Source organism: Salmo salar, chromosome 25, assembly GCF_965601325.2.
Source record: "Salmo salar chromosome 25, fSalSal1, whole genome shotgun sequence".
Taxonomy (NCBI): domain Eukaryota; kingdom Metazoa; phylum Chordata; class Actinopteri; order Salmoniformes; family Salmonidae; genus Salmo; species Salmo salar.
In genome coordinates this window covers 29,363,602-29,382,598 of record NC_138315.1, presented here as the reverse complement: position 1 = coordinate 29,382,598, position 18,997 = coordinate 29,363,602, and the positions used below count along the sequence as shown (strand labels likewise).

The 18,997-nt window shown below is 41.5% G+C and overlaps 2 protein-coding genes, 1 long non-coding RNA gene and 2 other non-coding genes across 6 annotated transcripts; 3 read left to right on the top strand and 2 right to left on the bottom strand.

Annotated features, from left to right (window-relative positions):
• Positions 1-2,130: 2,130 nt before the first annotated feature.
• On the top strand, positions 2,131-7,823 carry LOC106586500 (uncharacterized). The gene is made up of 3 exons (XR_001324209.3): positions 2,131-2,271; positions 2,643-2,740; positions 5,673-7,823. It is a non-coding gene; the product is annotated as an uncharacterized LOC106586500 (long non-coding RNA).
• On the bottom strand, positions 3,293-9,319 carry LOC106586499 (dehydrogenase/reductase SDR family member 12). Its single transcript, XM_014173876.3, has 10 exons — positions 8,728-9,319; positions 8,320-8,453; positions 7,868-7,950; positions 7,079-7,171; positions 6,787-6,868; positions 6,601-6,662; positions 6,214-6,318; positions 5,976-6,066; positions 5,696-5,833; positions 3,293-5,537 (listed from the first exon to the last, which is right to left on the bottom strand). Exons 1-10 carry the CDS (start codon positions 8,781-8,783, stop codon positions 5,425-5,427), a joined length of 957 nt encoding a protein of 318 aa, XP_014029351.1. The 5' UTR covers positions 8,784-9,319; the 3' UTR covers positions 3,293-5,424.
• trnal-caa (transfer RNA leucine (anticodon CAA)) lies at positions 9,134-9,242 on the top strand. The gene is made up of 2 exons: positions 9,134-9,171; positions 9,197-9,242. It is a non-coding gene; the product is annotated as a tRNA-Leu (tRNA).
• Positions 9,320-9,711: 392 nt separating the features above from the next.
• On the top strand, positions 9,712-9,821 carry trnal-caa (transfer RNA leucine (anticodon CAA)). The gene is made up of 2 exons: positions 9,712-9,749; positions 9,776-9,821. It is a non-coding gene; the product is annotated as a tRNA-Leu (tRNA).
• A 531-nt stretch (positions 9,822-10,352) lies between these two features.
• On the bottom strand, positions 10,353-18,399 carry rubcnl (rubicon like autophagy enhancer). Of its 2 annotated transcripts, none has more exons than XM_014173873.3 (14): positions 18,094-18,399; positions 17,753-17,860; positions 16,771-17,434; positions 16,552-16,628; positions 14,689-14,881; positions 14,304-14,358; positions 14,028-14,163; positions 13,624-13,763; positions 13,426-13,490; positions 11,861-12,099; positions 11,388-11,449; positions 10,886-11,039; positions 10,664-10,754; positions 10,353-10,566 (listed from the first exon to the last, which is right to left on the bottom strand). In XM_014173873.3, exons 2-14 carry the CDS (start codon positions 17,774-17,776, stop codon positions 10,463-10,465), a joined length of 2,004 nt encoding a protein of 667 aa, XP_014029348.2. In that variant the 5' UTR covers positions 17,777-17,860; positions 18,094-18,399; the 3' UTR covers positions 10,353-10,462. The 2 variants fall into 2 exon arrangements, with proteins under 2 accessions (XP_014029348.2, XP_014029349.2); XM_014173874.3 differs by having other exon boundaries at positions 17,753-17,857.
• Between the last annotated feature and the right edge of the window lie 598 nt (positions 18,400-18,997).

The window sequence follows — 18,997 nt, the reverse complement described above, 5'->3', positions numbered from 1 at the left end:
GACATTCAAATCAGCATTTTAAAAAAGCGCAAATTTAAGTTTGTTCCACCTGAGTGAGTCTGAAAACAAGTCAGAGACCCCTATGATGACACATGATGGATCGTGGGAAAAGAGCAGGAATAGGTTTATGTAGGCTAAAGTCCAAGCTATGTCTTCCAATGGTGCGACTGCTGTCAGCATCCAAAGATTATCCAACTTGAATAAACGCTTGGAAGTAAAGATGACAGCAGTGGTGTAGTCTATGGCGATACGGATATAACGTATTATTGATATCTCCATTGCGCATTGATGTGGTACACTGCTTCTCTCTCATTTAGCTATTTGCGCCTTACTAATTGTGGTTGGACACATGCTCAAACTTGCACTTTTGATAGACTTGAAGGGGCAATATGTAGTTGCTACATCCATTTTTGGACATATCCAAAAGAATCCATTGATTCCTTCCGAAGAATATAACTTATAAATGCCTCATGAGCTTAGTTCAACTGTCACACTCAACCAGAACCCAAAATATAAGCTTTTTTTACTCCAATGTTTGTAAACATTGTAAATGTAAACAAACACTGTATAGCCTCAAAATGATTAAAACAATACTTTTTATATCATGGATGGTCAGTCCTTGCATCCATAGCTGTCAATTAATTTGAGAGTGGTTACATTTCTCCAGGCCCACCCCTCAGCAAAACAGAGGCGGGGCGTTCATTTTGTTATTGTTTCATTTGTGGATTTGCCCTTTAAACAGCTGCATATTATCAAGATATCAAAGTGTCACCAACAAAAAGGTAAACAATAGGTCTATAGCAAATGCAGCATATGGCATTCATTTTTCACATGTAAATAGTAGTGCTCAAAGCATGCCATTCCATGAGCACAGCGTTTATTTTTCAACTCGAATCAATGAGCCATTTTTGTATTCTTCTAATGCCTCCTAAGGGGAAAGTAAACTAAAAGTAATGGAATGTAGTCAGATTACATTACTGAGTTTGGGTAATCCAAAAGTTACGCTACTGATTACAATTTTGCACAAAACTATTTAGGAAATAAGGATTGCATTTGGAATATAATCCTTCATTTCATTTTCAAAACAGATTGGTGGTCTAGAGTTCTTACTCAAATGCAACGTTGATGTGAGTAAGATCCCTATTAGGCTTGCTAACTTTCATAAACAAGTACTTCTAACTTGGAACCTCATGTACAACAATAATTTCCTGTTTGACAACAGTATTATCTGGGTTAAAACATTATTGAATAACGATGGACAACTATATGATTATCCAGAAATCATGAGAACACACAATGTTACATTCACTCCTGAGGAGTTTCAAATAGTTGTTAGAGCTGTCCCTAAAGGTGCTATTCTTCTTTTAGGAGAATATAACAGTACTCCAAGTTCAACTGTTGAGGATTTTGTAGCCTCAATACAGCTAGAAGGAGATGACATTTTAAACTATAAATGTAATAACATGTATGTAAGAAAACTATATCAAGATGTTACTATTCCCTCTGCTAGAATATACTGGAATACAGACCTATGACAAGTAAACTGGAACAAAGTATCGTTGTTGTCTGGCAAATATTGCATATCTAATAAGATGAAAGAAGTATCATACAAACTCATTCATAGAATCTACCCTGTAAAGACATTTATTATACACAGATTTAAAATAGCTATCGATAACAAATGTGTATTTTGTGGTTGTGACCCAGAGACTCGACCATTTATTTTGGGACTGTTATTATGTCAGAAGATTTTGGAATGAGAATATTTTATATTTTAAAAGAAACGAGTATTAATGTTAATTTCAAAGACTGATATTATGTTTTATTTTGATCCAAATGATATGGACGATTTAACTTTCATTGTTAATTTGTTTAGTTTTCATGGCAGATTCTTTATCCATAAAATAAAGTGGGCGGAGAAGATAATTTAAATATTACTTTGAAATTATCTTTAAGTGTAAAAAAATATATAAAAAATAAGAAGCTAACTGGCTTACGTTGGCTAGCTTGCTAGCTTCTTCCAGACACAAACGAGAGAACAGCTCACTGACCATTTTACTTGCCCTAACAGATCTGGCTAGGCTGTTTTTATGTCATCCAGGGCGTTGGTGACTGCAACTGTGCTGCTGGCAACAATTTACGCTTTTTTCCAACGTTTACTGACACCGCATATAGGGTGTTGAGCATAAATTCGTCAAATATTCTGCGCTCTGGCACACACAGACGAAAGTGCTCTGAAATCGGAGTAGATAGCCAGAGCGAATTTACGAGGTATGTATATCAACAGTTGTCGAAATGACATTCTACTGAAATCTTTACTTGTATAGTGGAGTCTTTTTTTGTTAAGACATGTAGCTAGCTAGCTAGGTAAACAATTAACCATAATCCCAACTCATGACGTTACTACCCTGCATAAATCTGCAGGTAGCTAACCAACCAGGTTCAGTGTTAGCTAGCTAACATTCGGCTATAACTAGCAAAGCAAATGGCTCTGAGATACGAATAATAAGATCATACCTGTAACGTTAACTAGCTAAAAGTATTAACATGAAATGAAAACAACTTTGTCTAAATTAGAAACGTGTAATATGTTGAACTGATGTGATGTTGAAAGTTAAACATACAGTGTGTTGTGGTTCCAGACTGAAGATGCACTGAAGGAATACCTGGAAAGAAAGGCCAGCATTGGCCAAACCATCCTGTAAGCAGACCAGTCCCTCACTGAAGCAGAGAGCAGAAGGTGATATAATAGATATAACTCAAATCTGCCAAATCAGTGTGCTAAAATCCAAATGACAATACACATTTACCCCCACCCGCATGTACATACTGTATTACCTCAATTACCTCGTACCCCCTGCACATTCACTCGATTCTGGTACTCCTTGTATATCGCCTCATTGTTTTTAATTGTGTTACTATTTCCTTTTTAGTAAGCAAATATTTGTATTTTTAAACTCTGCATTGTTGGGAATGGGCCTCTAAGTGGGCCTCTCTACTGGGGCAACAGTGTAGCCTAGTGGTTAGAGCATTGGACTAGTAACCGAAAGGTTGCAAGTTTGAATCCCCGAGCTGACAAGGTACAAATCTGTCGTTCTGCCCCTGAACAAGGCACTGTTCCTAGGCCGTCATTGAAAATAAGAATTTGTTCTTAACTGACTTGCCTTGTAAAATAAAGGTAAAAAATAAAATAAAAAATACTAGAGGTCGACCGATTAATCAGCATGGGCGAAAAAAATATATATACACCTATGTTTTATAAGTAATTTGCATGATAAATCATGACAAAATCAAGCTTTTAGAAGGCATGCTGAAAATATAAGAGAAATATTTATTGGTGCCTTTTATTTATTATTTAATGGACCGGACATTCTACACTAGTGTGTACAGTGGTATGTTAATAAAAAGATCAATAATAGCCTTGACTTTATTTGTGCTCTTAATAAAACACATTTCTGCTCACAGGTCCTGGTTTGATTAACAAGGATAAAATAATTTTAAAGAAAGTATGTCAACTTTCTAAACCACGTAAAACAAGACAAACAACATGTAGCTTTAAGAACAGTATCTCAATGATTCTCTGGACAAGTCAAATATAAAGACTGACTGTTTGTTCTGGTTGTACTGTAAACTAACAATAACAGAATACAAAACAGTTGTAATGACACTATTACCGCTGACAACAGCCAGAAGCACCTTTGAACATGAGCCCTTGTTAAAACCTGATGAAAACCTGTGTGTATATGACCAATAAAATTTGATTTGATTTTGTAAAAATGCTGTGGACAGTATACACTGCTAAATCTGAGTAAAACATGATTTATTCATCCATCAACCTAAACCAGCTGCCAGGCTAGAGCACATTCTGAAACGGAAGGTCCAGTTTCCATAGAAGTTCTGACGTAATCACTATGTACTGTATTAGTACTGAACTGTACGTAGTATGCAACATTCAAGCTAATGGAAAAGCCTTTGTAGAATCATTTTAGAGGAAAGTAGTATGGTGTAAAAAGTTATGAAGCGTCAGAAGACACCAAACTAGAGGTCTTCACGGATCCCCCTGTACCCGAATTCCTGATACCCGGGTCCAGATCCAGAATTGTAAATAATGTCACGGGTCTGGGTTGGATCTGATTGTCACTGGTCTCGGGTATGTGTAATGTTAACTGACTTGTCCAGAATGACCATAGAGATCTGAACGCGACTGCTGCAGTAGAGAGAAATTGTATAATTTATGCAGCTGCTCTTTCCTCTTCCGGAGAGTGGCGCGTGTAGCTTGTTGTTGGCCAGTCATAAGTCATCAAAGTGGCAATAGGCTATAGTCATAGAGCCTCCGTGTGGGGCAAAAGTTAGGAGACAGCTAATCAATGGAAGATGGAATTAAAAGTTAAGAGGAGAATGATAGGCTACAACGACGAAGAGCCCACAGGTAGGCTGCTACTTTATATTCTGAATGGAGCAGTGGAGGCTGCTTAGGGGAGAAGGGCTCATAATAATGATGGAATGGCATCAAACACCTGGAAACCATGTGTTCAGTTGCGGATTTAGGCATAGGCGACATGGCCAGCATCTTGCCGGGGCGGCCGCACAATTTTATTTTAATAATAATAATCCGAATGGTGACATTTGCCCGATCGGTTTTCTATCGCGCATTTGCACATCACGTCAGTGATATCATGTCACCGTGTCGGAGTGGGCGCCCTGATTCTAGTTTGTGAGCTAGGCAGGCAACTCCCTGCGAAGGTTTCACACTCAGAAGTACAAGATGGGGAGGGGGCGGAGGTAGGTTGACCCCAGGTCTTCCCACTGGAAGCCCGACGTAGGGGGAGCGGGGGAATCTATCAAATAGCGCACCTCTAACTTTGTACAGTACTAATACAACTAGTTGTGCAATTTAGTTTGTGTGTTTCTTGTTTGAAGTGCAATAATCTGGTTCTCTTCTTTATAAGTGTGTTGTGTATTTGTGTGATATAGGATTTGTGCAATTTTAGTTTTATTTGTGTTTTTGCTTCGGTTAATAAAGTAGCTTAAAAATGGACTTTTCTGCTGCTTGTCTTACTCGGAACGGACCGGGTCTGGATCGGACCAGACCAGGTCTATACGGAACGGGTGTAGTTGTCCACGGGTCCTTTCGGAACAGGCCTCTTTTTTTTTTTTTTTAAACAAACTTATGCATATCAGGTCTGGATGGGAAAGCCCCAGGTCCATTTCAGAATGACCAGTGAAGGCCTCTACCCCAAACATGAGCCATTTAAATGTTCTGTGTGGCTACACAGATCATCATCATAAATACAAAATGGTTGTAAAAATATTAACGCTATGTCCGCTTTATACAGTGCATATCTATAATGAGGAGTGTTTATCAACGGACACATGGGCTTGAGGGTCTGTCTGTTCATAACCTTTTGACCGCTGTAGGAGAGGTTAAGGTTTGAACTTGTGTGCGAGCTGCTCCAGTATTGCCTGCAGTTTCTCCTCATCGGCTGGAGAGGACCTGGATGAAGCCAGCGGAAGGTGTGTGGGCACCGCCATTCGGTCTGGGGCATTATGGGAAAGAAAATAGAGGAGCAGATGTAAGAGATCGCACGACGGTATCTGAACAGCTAGGATGTATCTATCAAGGAGGCATTTCTAAGCAAAAATCCCCCCTCCCCTTCCTGTTCCACCCTCAGCTCTCTCCATCCTGGTGTCTCACCCTGGAAGAAGAGTCCACTTGGCTGCTTGGAGGCCACTGCTGAGACAGCCAGCCACACCACCGTGTCGGCCCCCATGGACTCCGTACGCAGCTTGTTCTTCATCTTAGCATGGAAGTCAGGCATGGACAACTGGACAGCTACAGGGAACACAGAGACACAGATACATTAGCAAGTCAACAGATGCAGGGAGTTTTTCCAACACAGAATAATCATTAAGAAATGCATGGAGGCTTGTACTGATGAATATTTGTCTAGATTTCTGACTTTAGATAAGTGTACCTGGAGTATCAGCCCAGCCAGGGTGCATTGATGAAAAGTGGATCTCTTTATGCTGGGACGCCCATCTCTCGGTCAGTATCACCTGTTGTCTCTGTCACCACAACACACAGCACATCACTTTCACAGAGAATATAACAGAACTGTAACATACTTTTTTACAGATTTATTTTGTGGTCATAGGCTAGATAATGCATTTGCTCAGGGGTGAGTGGGTAGTAGAGCTGCACCATATCCTAACTTTATTCTGAGCGTAGGCCATAGTGCCGTCGAACATCCCCTTTTCAGACTGCAGGTCGTCTACTTTCATCTTCTGGACCAGCATGCCCCCTGAAGACACTGTGATCTGGAGGAGAGGGGTGATTATCATGACAATATGGGCTGTTAGACTGCTAGACAGATGGAACATGTCCTTTTGTTGTTTTTGTAATATGTAATAGATTCCTTTGATGCATTTGTTCAGACACACTAGGCCCTCTGCTGGTCAATTAGACATTAATACAAGCGCAAACAAACACAGAACTAATGGCAAACACAGAACTAAAGGCCATACAAGAGCCACTTTTCAAACTTTTCTCATTTCATTGATTGGGCCAATGTCATCTGTCTAAGGCAGGACATTACTCACCACTCGTGGGTCCTGTGCCTGTTTCAGGGCTGGTATCAACGCTGTGGTTAGGATGAAGGTACCTAACCAAGTGAACAGTAATGATGAGGAAGAACATTGTGAGAAAACATATCAACCTATATAGGTAAGTGGTGTGCATTGTTTCCAATGAGACGTGACTACTGCCCTTGGGTTGATCTTACTTACCGAGAGTGTTAGTAGCAAAGTTCTTCTCTACACCTTCCTCTGTCAGCTCTTTCTGGTTTACCATACACCCTGCATTGTTGATCTGGGGAAGAAAGAATCATAATTAATAAACTTGTATTGAATTAATTCAATGAATCTAATCACTCATGTGGAATCATACCCAATCACTCATATTGAATCATTCATATATCATCCTATTCAAACTAGCAGCCCATCAACCCTTTAATCTATTCAATGGACTAACCCATGTGTGGGGCTTGGAGATGATTCACCCACCTAACAGATACCTTACCAGTACATGAATGCTGTTGCTTTTTGAGAAGCTCTCTGCAAACTCCCACACTTGTCTTGCACTGGACATGTCAACGATGTGAACATGGACATTCTGCAGAGACAAAGAAAATGTAAATGAAAAAGAAACCACAGAAGCACATTAAGTGCTTCTACATCTGCATTGCTTGCGGTTTGGGGTTTTAAGCTGGGTTTCTGTACAGCACTTTAAGATATCAGCTGATGTAAGAAGGGCTATATAAATATATAAATACATTTGATTTGATTTGATTCTGAACTATTACGCTGGCAGTTGGAAAGATTGATTACAGTATTCAAATTGGATCACAAAGAAGCCAAACATGGAATTTTGGGAGTGTGAGCCGGGGACTTGAGTATAGACACAGCAGTGTTACTTTTCTACCAAACCAGAGGCGTAACAACCCCCAGACATGATTGTGCAGGAACTATCAAACCATCCTCTGTTTCTGTTTGACTAAGTGCTTGTCCACAATAATCAGTCTAAGCAAGGCAAGAAGCAGATCATCTCATCTGTAAATCACCTCAACTTCCACCCAACTGGGCATAAAAGATCCTTATCATTGTTAGATTAGCCAAACTAATCTGTGCAGCACCTAACTCATGATGACCCCATGAATATGCCACATTGTGACCCCATGAACAAAGCTGATCACAATTTACTCAATGGCTTGCTCTTCATCATTCACCAGACCTTTGCTGGGCATGAATAAACATGTGTGGTGTTATTTTCTGTACTGATTCCTTCTTTGTGTCGTTCAGTCCTCGTTACCTGGTTTTTACTATGTTCCACTATCTCCTCTTTCGCCTCCTGTGCCCGTTCCTTGTTACGACACACCAGGTGGACAATCCCTCCTGCAATAAAACCATAACCGTATATCAAACACTGGGTAAACTATAGTGACCTCAAAGAACCCCTTCACGCAACTAATGATCAGCCACCTGAGGAGTTGAACACCATATTGTCCTCATGATTGGTCTGTGAGTCTGTCTATATAAACCTCTATGAGACCTCACCTTGAGGTTAGTTGCCATCTGGCCCACCTACTAGCACTCACTCATAAATCTACTGTTAATCAACTAGCCTTTCACTCACTGTAATGGAATCTAAAAATGTGTACAAACAATGGTCAACAGTTATATTAGATTAGTGGCGTACATTTCAAGGTGAAAACCATATTCATTGTTGTTTTAAACACTCATAGGACATTGACTTTGCCTTACCTCTTTTGGCTATTTCATGGGCTGTAGCTTTTCCAATGCCGCTGTTGGCCCCAGTGATTACAAAAGACCTGCCACTCAGGTTCACGTCCAGGTCCCCAGTATTAAACTGCTTAGCTGCTGCTTCATATCCGCTTCTGTTGATCAAAAGAAAAAGACATCTCAACATAAGGTTAATGGTGATTAAGGAACTGAGATAAAATAAAGCAAACACATGTTTAAAAAGGCAACGTAAAGGCAGTTATATTGAGGTTGTCAGCATAGTAATTGTATGACTACTAACAAATACATGGATTCTTTAGTAACATCAATATGTACTGTGAAGGCATGTGCGCGTGTTAGTCATTCAAACCTATAAAATTCCAACCTTCTATTTTTGTGCAACACTAGCTAGCAAAAACCGATACTCACTTTGTGTATTCTTGAAGTCCTTTTACGAACCAAACGGCGTTTCTGTAAAACGACATCTTTAGGAAGCTAGCTGCTTTAGCTGGATAATTATTTTAAGTAGAGTTATATAGCTACTGTAACATTGTATAACAACACTAGACAAAACACGCCTCTTTTTACATTTCATAAGAATGACTCGTTACTTCGTCCAACGCGGGTGGGGCAAACAGTCACATGGGGTAACGCACACCTCTGTCTTTAGTTAAATACAGCTAAAATAACAAATGTGTAAATACTGGTAAGTGTTTAGTCAACAGTAAACTGTGTAGCGAACATAGAACCCCAACAAATCTAATTATTACCTAACTTGTAAAATGGCTGCTATATTTATCTTTATAAGTAATATTGCTCTCTTCAAAGTTCAGTTGTCAGGATGGCCGAGTGGTCTAAGGCGCCAGACTCAAGGTTCAACCTTCCATAGTAATGGGGTTTCTGGTCTCCGAATGGAGGCGTGGGTTCAAATCCCACTTCTGACAGTCTTTTTTTTTCGGGGACAAAATTAGTAAAAAACAGTAACCAACGACAATTTATCAACCCTTAAGAGCAAAGCCGATAAAGTGCCATATCTTGTACAATGTTGATTTTAAACTAAGCTCAACCACTGACAATGCATACATCATACCAAATAAAATGTTTTTCTACAACTTAAGTTATTATAATATATTATTACTTCATTTCCAGTGTATATGTTACATGTATGTTTGCAATAACACTAGTAGTACGATATCTAGCTAACGGTAGCTATTTCCAAACAAAATGCTAACTAGCCAGCTAGATTTGCTAACAAAAAGGAAATGGTTAGCTAGCGATATCGTAAGGTTCACGTTTTTTGGCTGTGAAAAGCTACTGTAGCTATCATGAAAATGAGTATCTTTAAGAAATTATCTCGATAATCACTCATCGTTGAATGAATAGATGCTCTGTTTTCTCTCACTTATCTGAGTTGTCAGGATGGCCGAGCGGTCTAAGGCGCCAGACTCAAGGTGAAAATCCTTCCTGGAAAGGGGCATTCTGGTCTCTGCATGGAGGCGTGGGTTCGAATCCCACTTCTGACAATACTTTTTGACCTTTCATCCTTCAATATAGGCTAGTAGGTGAGTATATACATGTCTTATTGTGATAGTTACAAGATAATGTCAATTGTAAAGTGGATGATATTTCAAAGCTTGATATTAGGGCATGTCAACTGGGGTTATTCAGCAGACTGCTTTAGGCTATTTCACCCAATACAAATGTTACAGCCCTGGGATACAGCATAATGAGTGAATAGAGGTCGAAATTATATCACTCTGACATCAGTGCATGGCATTGTTTTATGGCCATTAGAATGGGAGGTGATTCACTCAAATGTCCAACAGATGTCGCTATGTTCCACATTTTTTGTTGTAATACTGAGCAGAAGGTACAGTATTGTAATTCCGAAAATGATAGATAAACACAATCCCACTCTGATTCATAAAACCCATTGTGATATTCGGTCTAAGCAGCATCTTCTCTTCTTGGTAAAATGGGGAGGGTCCGTACCTGACTCAGTACCTGCTCCTTTCATGTGACATGCTTAGTGAATTCAAATATAAATGATACTGTTACATTTTAATGCACAGCATTTTATTATTGGGAATACTCTGTATTCAGATTCAAAAGACAAACACATGTAACAATGTGAGGATATTTTCCCACACTTCCAACATGTACTCTAGAGGCAGAACGTGTCCATCAGCTTTTTTCGACATTGGATCCGTGCACATTTAGGGCACTCCTCATCTCTGAAGCAGTCTTTGTGGAAACAGGCCTTGCACACTAAAACGAGAGAGATGCATCGTTATCAGATTTATATGGATTTAAAAAAAAGTAAAGGTGAAGAGCGGGCTGTCTGTCTGATCAGAAAAACACTTGCCTTGACAGCGTGTGCAGGTCTCGCTCTGGAAGGGAAATAACACATCCTTCTGCTTGCAGAACTCACAGATGAAGCCTCTAGCCAGGCAGACCTGGGGTAAAACGCAACAGATCTTAGTCTCAACAATTGAACACTGCATAACTACTGAGGTTATAGGTGAAGTCAAGATATTAGAATATAACTTTATTTGTCCATCAGTGATTTTGCAACTGGTGGATATACCTGACAGCTCTCCACGTGGTCGATGGCCACCCGGAGCACGGCCCTGGCCAGCGGCACCAGCTGACCCCGTTTAACCCTCAGGAGGTCATCCATGGAGAACACGTGTGGCTCTTGTGTCAGGTGATCAGGAAGCTGCTCAAACTCCTTCAGGACCCTGAGCATGATAACAACAGCACAAGGGGGGGGGGGGGGGGGGATTAAGAACATTGTCAAGCACCAAGACTATTATGGCTATTCATAATAAATCTAAATCAATACCCAGGCTAGATCATAACCCTTTTATCTGTCCAGATAAAAACGTTCTTAACTTCATCTGTACAACGAGTTATGGCTCAATCAATTAATACTCGGATGGTTGCCGTCTGCAACCTACAGCCAACAGATTGATGCAGTTTAACTCTAAATAAGGCGAAAAGTGCCATGTGTGGTGAAGAAGTTGGCATGAGAAAGTAGAGTGTGAGAGATATTGGTGAAGGGAGAATAATTAAGTGGATGTCTTTACCCCTCAGATAATCTGCATGCTTTCAGCAGTCTCTTAATGCCTAGTAGCTGCTCCTGCAGGTCCTTGGGAGGGGAGAAGAGTGTTAATGTAATCAATATGTGTGTGAGGATTTGCCTCGGCAACATTCCATGCATGTCGCCACTGAACATTAGGAGAACTAATCAAAGTCACATACTAATCCACATTCTCCCAGTGACTCCGAGATCCCTATTCTGAGTTTCCTCTTCGTACAGACATGAGCACCCCAGAAACCGCTGAAGAAGAGGATTCACCACTGCTGTAAAACTGATCCCAGACCATATCTCTCATTGTCTATAAGCCTGCAGCTGTTAGCTTGAACCTAAACCACTGACATGCCCAGTTTATATTCTCAGTCGACAGTCACACCACACTCAAGCACAATAATAAGAACTGACCCCAGACTAGTTGAAACCCTGTATACAGTATCTTAGCTCCTAAAGGAGTCTACTTACCCTGAACCTGCCCAGTTCTCGCACCCTGCTGTAAAGGGTCTTGCCAACACAGGTCAGGTCGAAGAGAGGCTGGTGCCACACAGAGTCTAGCAGCTGCTTGGAAAAATCACTGACTGGGTACCTTCCAAAGTCCCACTGGGTCAGCACCCGGCCTGGTATCACAGACTCAGCACCGCCATGGCAACAGTCACAGAAGTACTTGCTCAGGTATTCACAGTAGCGCAGCTTCTTGATGTATCCTGAGGTATGAGAGCAATGTGATCTAGATGGACTGATATTCATATAATGTAGAAAGCAACAGGATAGATCATACTAAGGCTTTGATAACTGCAACACTGTATGATTTTTGTTTAGTTCAGAAATGAATTCACGAGGTGGAGTAAAAAGGCTACAGTTAAGCAGTTAAACTTGGATCTTCAACCTTAACAACAACATAATCTCCTAGCAGACCAGCAGGCCTCTGTCAGTGAAAGCCCAGCAGTGTGTGTGTGTGTGTGTGTGTGTGTGGTGTGTGGTGTGTGTGTGTGTGTGTGTGTGTGTGTGTGTGTGTGTGTGTGTGTGTGTGTGTGTGTGTGGTGTTTGAGAGAAAGAGTGAGACGGTATATATCCTGCCTGTTTGGCCCTGTCCGGGGGTATCATCGGATGGGGCCACAGTGTCTTCTGATCCCTCCTGTCTCAGCCTCCAGTATTTATGCTGCAGTAGTTTATGTGTCGGGGGGCTAGGGTCAGTCTGTTACATCTGGAGTATTTCTCTTGTCTTATCCGGTGTCCTGTGTGTATTTAAATATGCTCTCTCTAATTCTCTCTTTCTCTCTTTCTGTCTTTCTCTCGGAGGACCTGAGCCCTAGGACCATGCCTCAGGACTACCTGGTATGATGACTCCTTGCTGTCCCCAGTCCACCTGGCCGTGCTGCTGCTCCAGTTTCAACTGTTCTGCCTGCGGCTATGGAACCCTGACCTGTTCACCGGACGTGCTTGTTGCACCCTCGACAACTACTATGATTATTATTATTTGACCATGCTGGTCATTTATGAACATTTTAACATTTTAACATTTTGACCATGTTCTGTTTTAATATCCACCCTGCACAGCCAGAAGAGGACTGGCCACCCCTCATAGCCTGGTTCCTCTCTAGGTTTCTTCCTAGGTTTTTGGCCTTTCTAGGGAGTTTTTCCTAGGGAGTTTTTCCTAGCCACCGTGCTTCTTTCACATGCTTTGCTTGCTGTTTGGGGTTTTAGGCTGGGTTTCTGTACAGCACTTTGAGAATATCAGCTGATGTACGAAGGGCTATATAAAAATAAATTTGATTTGATTTGATTTGATTTGGTATGCAGTGTGTGTGGTCCTCTCACAGGTAATATACAGCAGGTGAGCTCCGTAAATCATCCAGTCACACACGTCAGAGAATTCCTCCACAACCACCCAAAAACATGAAAACTCAGAGAGCCACACAGCAAAGGAAATATGTACAGAGCTCTGCCTCAGATTTGACATTAAAGGGCTTGCTGTGGCTCCAGGTGGATCACCCAGATTGTCCAGCTCTCTGGACTAGAGTAGTACTTACTGGGTTCTATTTCAGTTCCACAGCCTGCACAGAGGAAGTGCTGGGAGGCAACAACCTCACTGCGCCTGGGCAGGAGACAGAATTATGAGGAAAACTGATTAACAGACTTATTGCAGATTGATTCATATACAAATGAAGAGAACAAATGTATTGTAGGAATAGTCATCATCAGTGAAGTCAGTGTGACCCCATACTGACCTCTGGCTGGGGTGGACGCTGAAGATGATCTGGAACCGGGGCGGGGCCCAGTTCAGAGTTCCCCTCATCCTGGTTCTCTGTCTGATCTCCTCACTCAGACTAAGACGGGCATCACTCACCATACAAACCCCACCAGGAAGCTGTGGATTGAGTAGGACAATCAGTCAAATTGCTACAGTGATTGGTAAACACTCTTCCTGTCTGGTGTAAACATCCTATTGAAGTCATTTCCATTTCACAGTCATTCCTCATGTGTCAGTGACGATATTTCACAAATCTACTCTATTGCAATTTTCCAGCTAGCCGGAATAGAACTGTCAACAGAAGGTTTGCCTGTTAAAATGTGCTTTTGTATTTGTGTTTTTGACTGCAGGGGCACATTTTGTAACCACAGTGATTCTCACTTCCTGCAGCGAGGTTCTGATGCTCTGACGGCCGCGTTTCAGCTCCTGTGTGGGAAACCACTGCTTCCTGAAGTCACACACCAGCTGCTGGGCTAGGCCCTCAGCAGAGCAGCACATTATGGGAAATCCCAGGGAACTGAGTATGGACATAATGGGGGTAAGAACAAGACTCAAGATGAATAGGAATGATTTTGTAGGCTGTTGTATGAAGACTATGATGAATACGATCACAGTTAATCAGAGGTGTGATGGTTGTAGCTGTTTGTTTGTTTCTACCTTTTAAAGGACATATTAGCGCCTCTGGTTATTGGTCTATTGTTTGCGCCGCAACCTACAATGCAAACAGAGGTGATATGAAACACATTAACTCAGAGAACACTCTTCTCTCACATGGTCCCACTGACACATCCTTCTCTGTCAGGGCCTTGTCTCCCACACCCCTAAATGTCTTTCTATCTAAATCCTCTATGACCACGCACCTGATATGACCGGGTGGGTTGGTTGTGTTTGCATAAATTCTCTACACACCAAGAACATTGGTCGGCAATGAAAGGAAAGCATTCAAGATGATCTTGTCCAAAATGTTAATGACAATTTCATGACAATTCATGACTATTTTAAAGCCCCCTTCCATTACTACATCCTCTTGCTCCCTACCTACCTTCATATCCACTGTCAGTGGAAACAAGAGAGTGTGTCTTTGAGGGATGGATGCAGATTTGGGCCCCTGAGTCCTCCGAGGCCTCTGTATGGTTCCCCATAGCCCCACAGTTCTTCTGACTCAGACTCACAGCCCACTTCACCCCCTCCAAGGCCTCCAGCACCATGTCCACCACTATGAAATGAGCATTCTCCTACACACCAGGCAATAAGCATAATGTCAGAGTTCATATTGTGCCTTTGGAAAGTATTCAGACCCCTTGACCTTTTCCCCAGGTTGTTATGTTACAGCCTTATTGTTATACTAAGGATGTAACCCCCATAATGACAAAGCAAAAACAGGTTTTTAGACATTTTTGCAAATGTATATATAAAAACTAAAATAATGAAATATCACATTTACATAAGTATTCAGACCCTTTACTCAGTACTTTGTTGAAGCACCTTCGGCAGCGATTTCAGCCTTGAGTCTTCTTGGGTATGATGCTACAAGCTTGGCACACCTGTATTTGGGGAGTTCCTCCCATTCTTCTCTGCAGATCCTCTCAAGCGCTGTCAGGTTAGATGAGGAGCATTGCTGCACAGCTATTTTCAGGTCTCTCCAGAGATGTTCGATCAGGTTCAAGTTCGGGCTCTGGCTGGGCCACTCAAGGACATTCAGAGACGTGTCCCGAAGCCACTCCTGCATTGTCTTGGCTGTGTGCTTAGGTTGTTGTCTTGTTGGAAGGTGAACCTTCGCCCCAGTCTGAGGTCCTGAGCGCTCTGGAGCAGGTTTTCATCAAGGATCTCTCTGTACTTTGTTCCATTCATCTTTGCCTCGATCCTGACTAGTCTCCCAGTCCCGGCCGCTGAAAAACATCCCCACAGCATGATGCTGCCACCACCATGCTTCACCATAGGGAGGGTGCCAGGTTTCCTCCAGATGTGATGCTTGGCATTCAGTCCAAACAGTTCAATCTTGGTTTTATCAGACCATAGAATCTTGTTTCTCATGGTCTGAGAGACTTTAGCTGCCTTTTGGCAAACTCCAAGCAGACTGCCATGTGCCTTTTACTGAGAAGTGACTTCCATCTGGCCACTCTACAATAAAGGCCTGATTGGTGGAGTGCTGCAGAGGTAGTTGTCCTTCTGGAAGGTTCTCACATATCCACAGAGGAACTTTAGAGATCTGTCAGAGTGACCATCCTTCTCCCCCAATTGCTCAGTTTGGTCAGGTGCCCAGCTCTAGGAAGAGTTTTGGTGGTTCCAAACTTATTCCATTTAAGAATGATGGAGGTCACTATGTTCTTGGGGACCTTCAATGTTCCAGAAATGTTTTGGTACTGTTCCCCAGATCTGTGCCTCGACACAATCCTGTCTCCAAGCTCTACGGACAATTCCTTCAACCTCATGGCTTAGTTTTTGCTCTGACATACATTGTCAACTGTGGGACCTTATATAGACAGGTGTGTGCCTTTCCAAATCATGTCCATCAATTGAATTTACCACAGGTGGACTCCAATCAAGTTGTAGAAACATCTCAAGGATGACCGATGGAAACAGGATGCACCTGAGATCAATTTCGAGTCTTATAGCAAAGGGTCTGAATACTTATGTAAATAAGGTATTTCTGTTTTTTATTTTCAATAAATTTGCTAAAATGTCTAAAAAACGGTTTTCGTGTTGTCATTATAGGATATCGTGTGTAGATTGCTGAGGGAAAAAATATTTTATCAATTTTTGGAATAAGACTGTAATTTAACAAAATGTGGAAAAAGTCAAGGGGTCTGAATACTTTCCGAATACACTGTAGATGCTTAAAAAATAAACAAATATAAATAAGCAAATATAAATAACCGAATATGTTTCAGAGAGGGTAATTTACCTTGTCCAGGTCACAGCCAGTCTTAATGTCTGCAGAGCAGTGTGTAATATCACTTGATCTTTTATCCTTAATAGGCACTTTAATGTCAAAGCACAATGACAAAAACATATCAATCAGTGAACCTGACATAAGGAACCTTGAGTTCTCACTTTCTTATTTTCCCTCTGCACCTGTAAAGACCTGTAAAGTCTACCATATCAGGACAGCTGAAAAGGTTACCTAATTGTGGATGGGCATCAGAGGTGGAGCGTAGTCGGGGACCCTCCTCCTGGTCCAGCCCTGGCCCCTGGGAGCCCCTGAAGGGCAGATGGAGCCCGCTGGTAAGCAAGCGGTTCAGGTTGGCAGAGATGGAGACACAGCGTGGCTTATCTGACTGAGATATAGTAGGACAGTGACAGGGGGTAGACTCTGCCTTTACAGTACCAGTCGACCTCTCTGCTGCCAGTGGGGGCTCAGTAAGATGAAGATGATATCGGTCAGATGTTGATGGGGGGTCACTACTAAGACCCAGAGGGGCCACAGTAGTAGGGGTCAATGCAGACAGAGACAGCCCTGTATCTCCATGCCATGTTAAGGACTTCCTCCTGCGGGAGATAACGGAGCTACTTCTGGGCAGGTGATATTGGTCATCACCTGGGGTCAGCAGAGAGGTGTCCTCCCTGTTTGAGTAACTCCCTGGTGCTTCATTACTCTTAAAGTGTCCTTCATCATCATCATCATCATCATGAGAGGACTGCCCTGTGCTCTTTTCTTCCCCGCTGCTTTCTGTGTCAGTGCAGGGTCTGTGTTGTGGACTTAGATAGGGGGATGTGGGGACAGTGTCCACATACCAGCTCACATAGTTTGACTTCCGTAGAGGAGAGGCAGTGCCTCGACTGACCACCTTTACACAGAGAGAGAGAGAGATTTTCTATGAACGCAGTTATACCTCAATTTCCTTCAAAACAACTGCTCTTGTTATACTTCCTGAATGGAAACTACCAGATCAACTTGAAATTTATAAGACTTGCATGGTGGCATTGTTTGAGTTAGTATTCACAGAATATATTCTCATCTTTAACATTACAAGTTCATTTGACAGATGATTTGACTTCATATGACACTTTCCCATAAATGCAGATACAATAAAAAGTTGTAAAAGATATTAATATTACAGCCATATGTCTATTGTGAAGGGGGATATTTCCACATGAACACCAACCTTTTTGATATGCTGTGAGTCCATATTAGAGTTGGACAATCAAGTGCAGGTCAGAGCTCACTGTTTGACTGACGGATGGACATGAAGGACATTGACTTTGTAGAGCTTCTGAAATGATACAGAATTATTCTAATAATAATCACTTGGATATTTAGATTTTTTTTACTGTCATTAGAATATTACAAATGAACAATATATCAATGGGGACGTCAAACCTATATGTATGCTGAAGTTAAGATACACCTACAAGTAGTATTGAAACCATCAGAACAGTCACATATGTGATCCCCTTTAGAATCTCTGAAACTATTTCAAATTCTGTCAAACTATAAAGTACTCACCATTTTGTATGATTCCAAAATGAAGGACATGGTTGAACCTGAGTCTTTTTGTCGTGTGACATCTGAAATAACACAGCTGTAAAACGGTCAACTTGTTGAGTAAGGAGTTGGTCGGAGGATATCTTTACTTCCTGTATTTAATGTTGGGTTGAAATTTCTGTGGTAAGGCAATACCCTTTTCAAACCAGACGCAAGAAGCCTCTCTGTGGGTGTTCCTCAACAAACGATGAAGTGAACGACAACTTTAGATAAACAAGCTATTTTTAAATAAGCTCTTAATTTCCAAACTCCAAGTTCAAATAGCCAGTGAGCTATGTCTTTGTGTAATAAATGATTTATCAAAGGTCAAAGGCTCAAACTCCAAGAAGTGTCTCAGAACTACACATTATTATATGTTTGACTTGACAAGTAGGCCTACTAAATCTTATATGCATTAATTCCAACAGCTCACACATCTCTGGTGGGAATTGAGTTTTCATGCACAAAGAAATAGATTGAACCTAATCCATATGTAATAGTCTTCCTTATTAATGTTTGGGTCAAGAGTAGTGAATTCTGCTTTGTAGTCCTGATAGGTTCCCTGCAGTGGCAAGTAATGCTTTGTTCAGCATGAAGGAGATGTTGCAGAAATCAGCCTTAAGCCTATCGAACCCTGTGTCACTGCAAAATGCAGCTTGAACAGAAAAGAGGAACTATCGGGAGTATCCATTTATTTGCATTGTACTTATCATCTGATAATAATAGAAGATGAAGTACGGGGGTGAAAGTGACAAATAACCCACTGGGCACAGACGTCAATTCAACGTCTATTCCACATTGGTTCAACGTAATTTCATTGAAATGACTTGGAAACAACATTGATTCCACCCGTGTGTGCCTAGTGGGAAGTGACATGAAGATGTGG

Bases quoted from the DNA above. Each gene is read 5' to 3' on its own strand.
- LOC106586499 (XM_014173876.3), bottom strand. From the start codon at position 8,783: ATGTCGTTTTACAGAAACGCCGTTTGGTTCGTAAAAGGACTTCAAGAA. The intron at 6,663-6,786 runs GTAAGTAAGATC...TCACTTGGTTAG, and splicing joins CTTTGCTACTAACACTCTCG to GTACCTTCATCCTAACCACA. The intron at 5,538-5,695 runs GTGAGACACCAG...ATAATGCCCCAG, and splicing joins AAGTGGACTCTTCTTCCAGG to ACCGAATGGCGGTGCCCACA.
- rubcnl (XM_014173873.3), bottom strand. From the start codon at position 17,776: ATGGACTCACAGCATATCAAAAAG. The intron at 14,164-14,303 runs GTAGAAACAAAC...GTCCATACTCAG, and splicing joins GCTAATATGTCCTTTAAAAG to TTCCCTGGGATTTCCCATAA. The intron at 11,040-11,387 runs GTAAAGACATCC...TATCATGCTCAG, and splicing joins GCATGCAGATTATCTGAGGG to GGTCCTGAAGGAGTTTGAGC.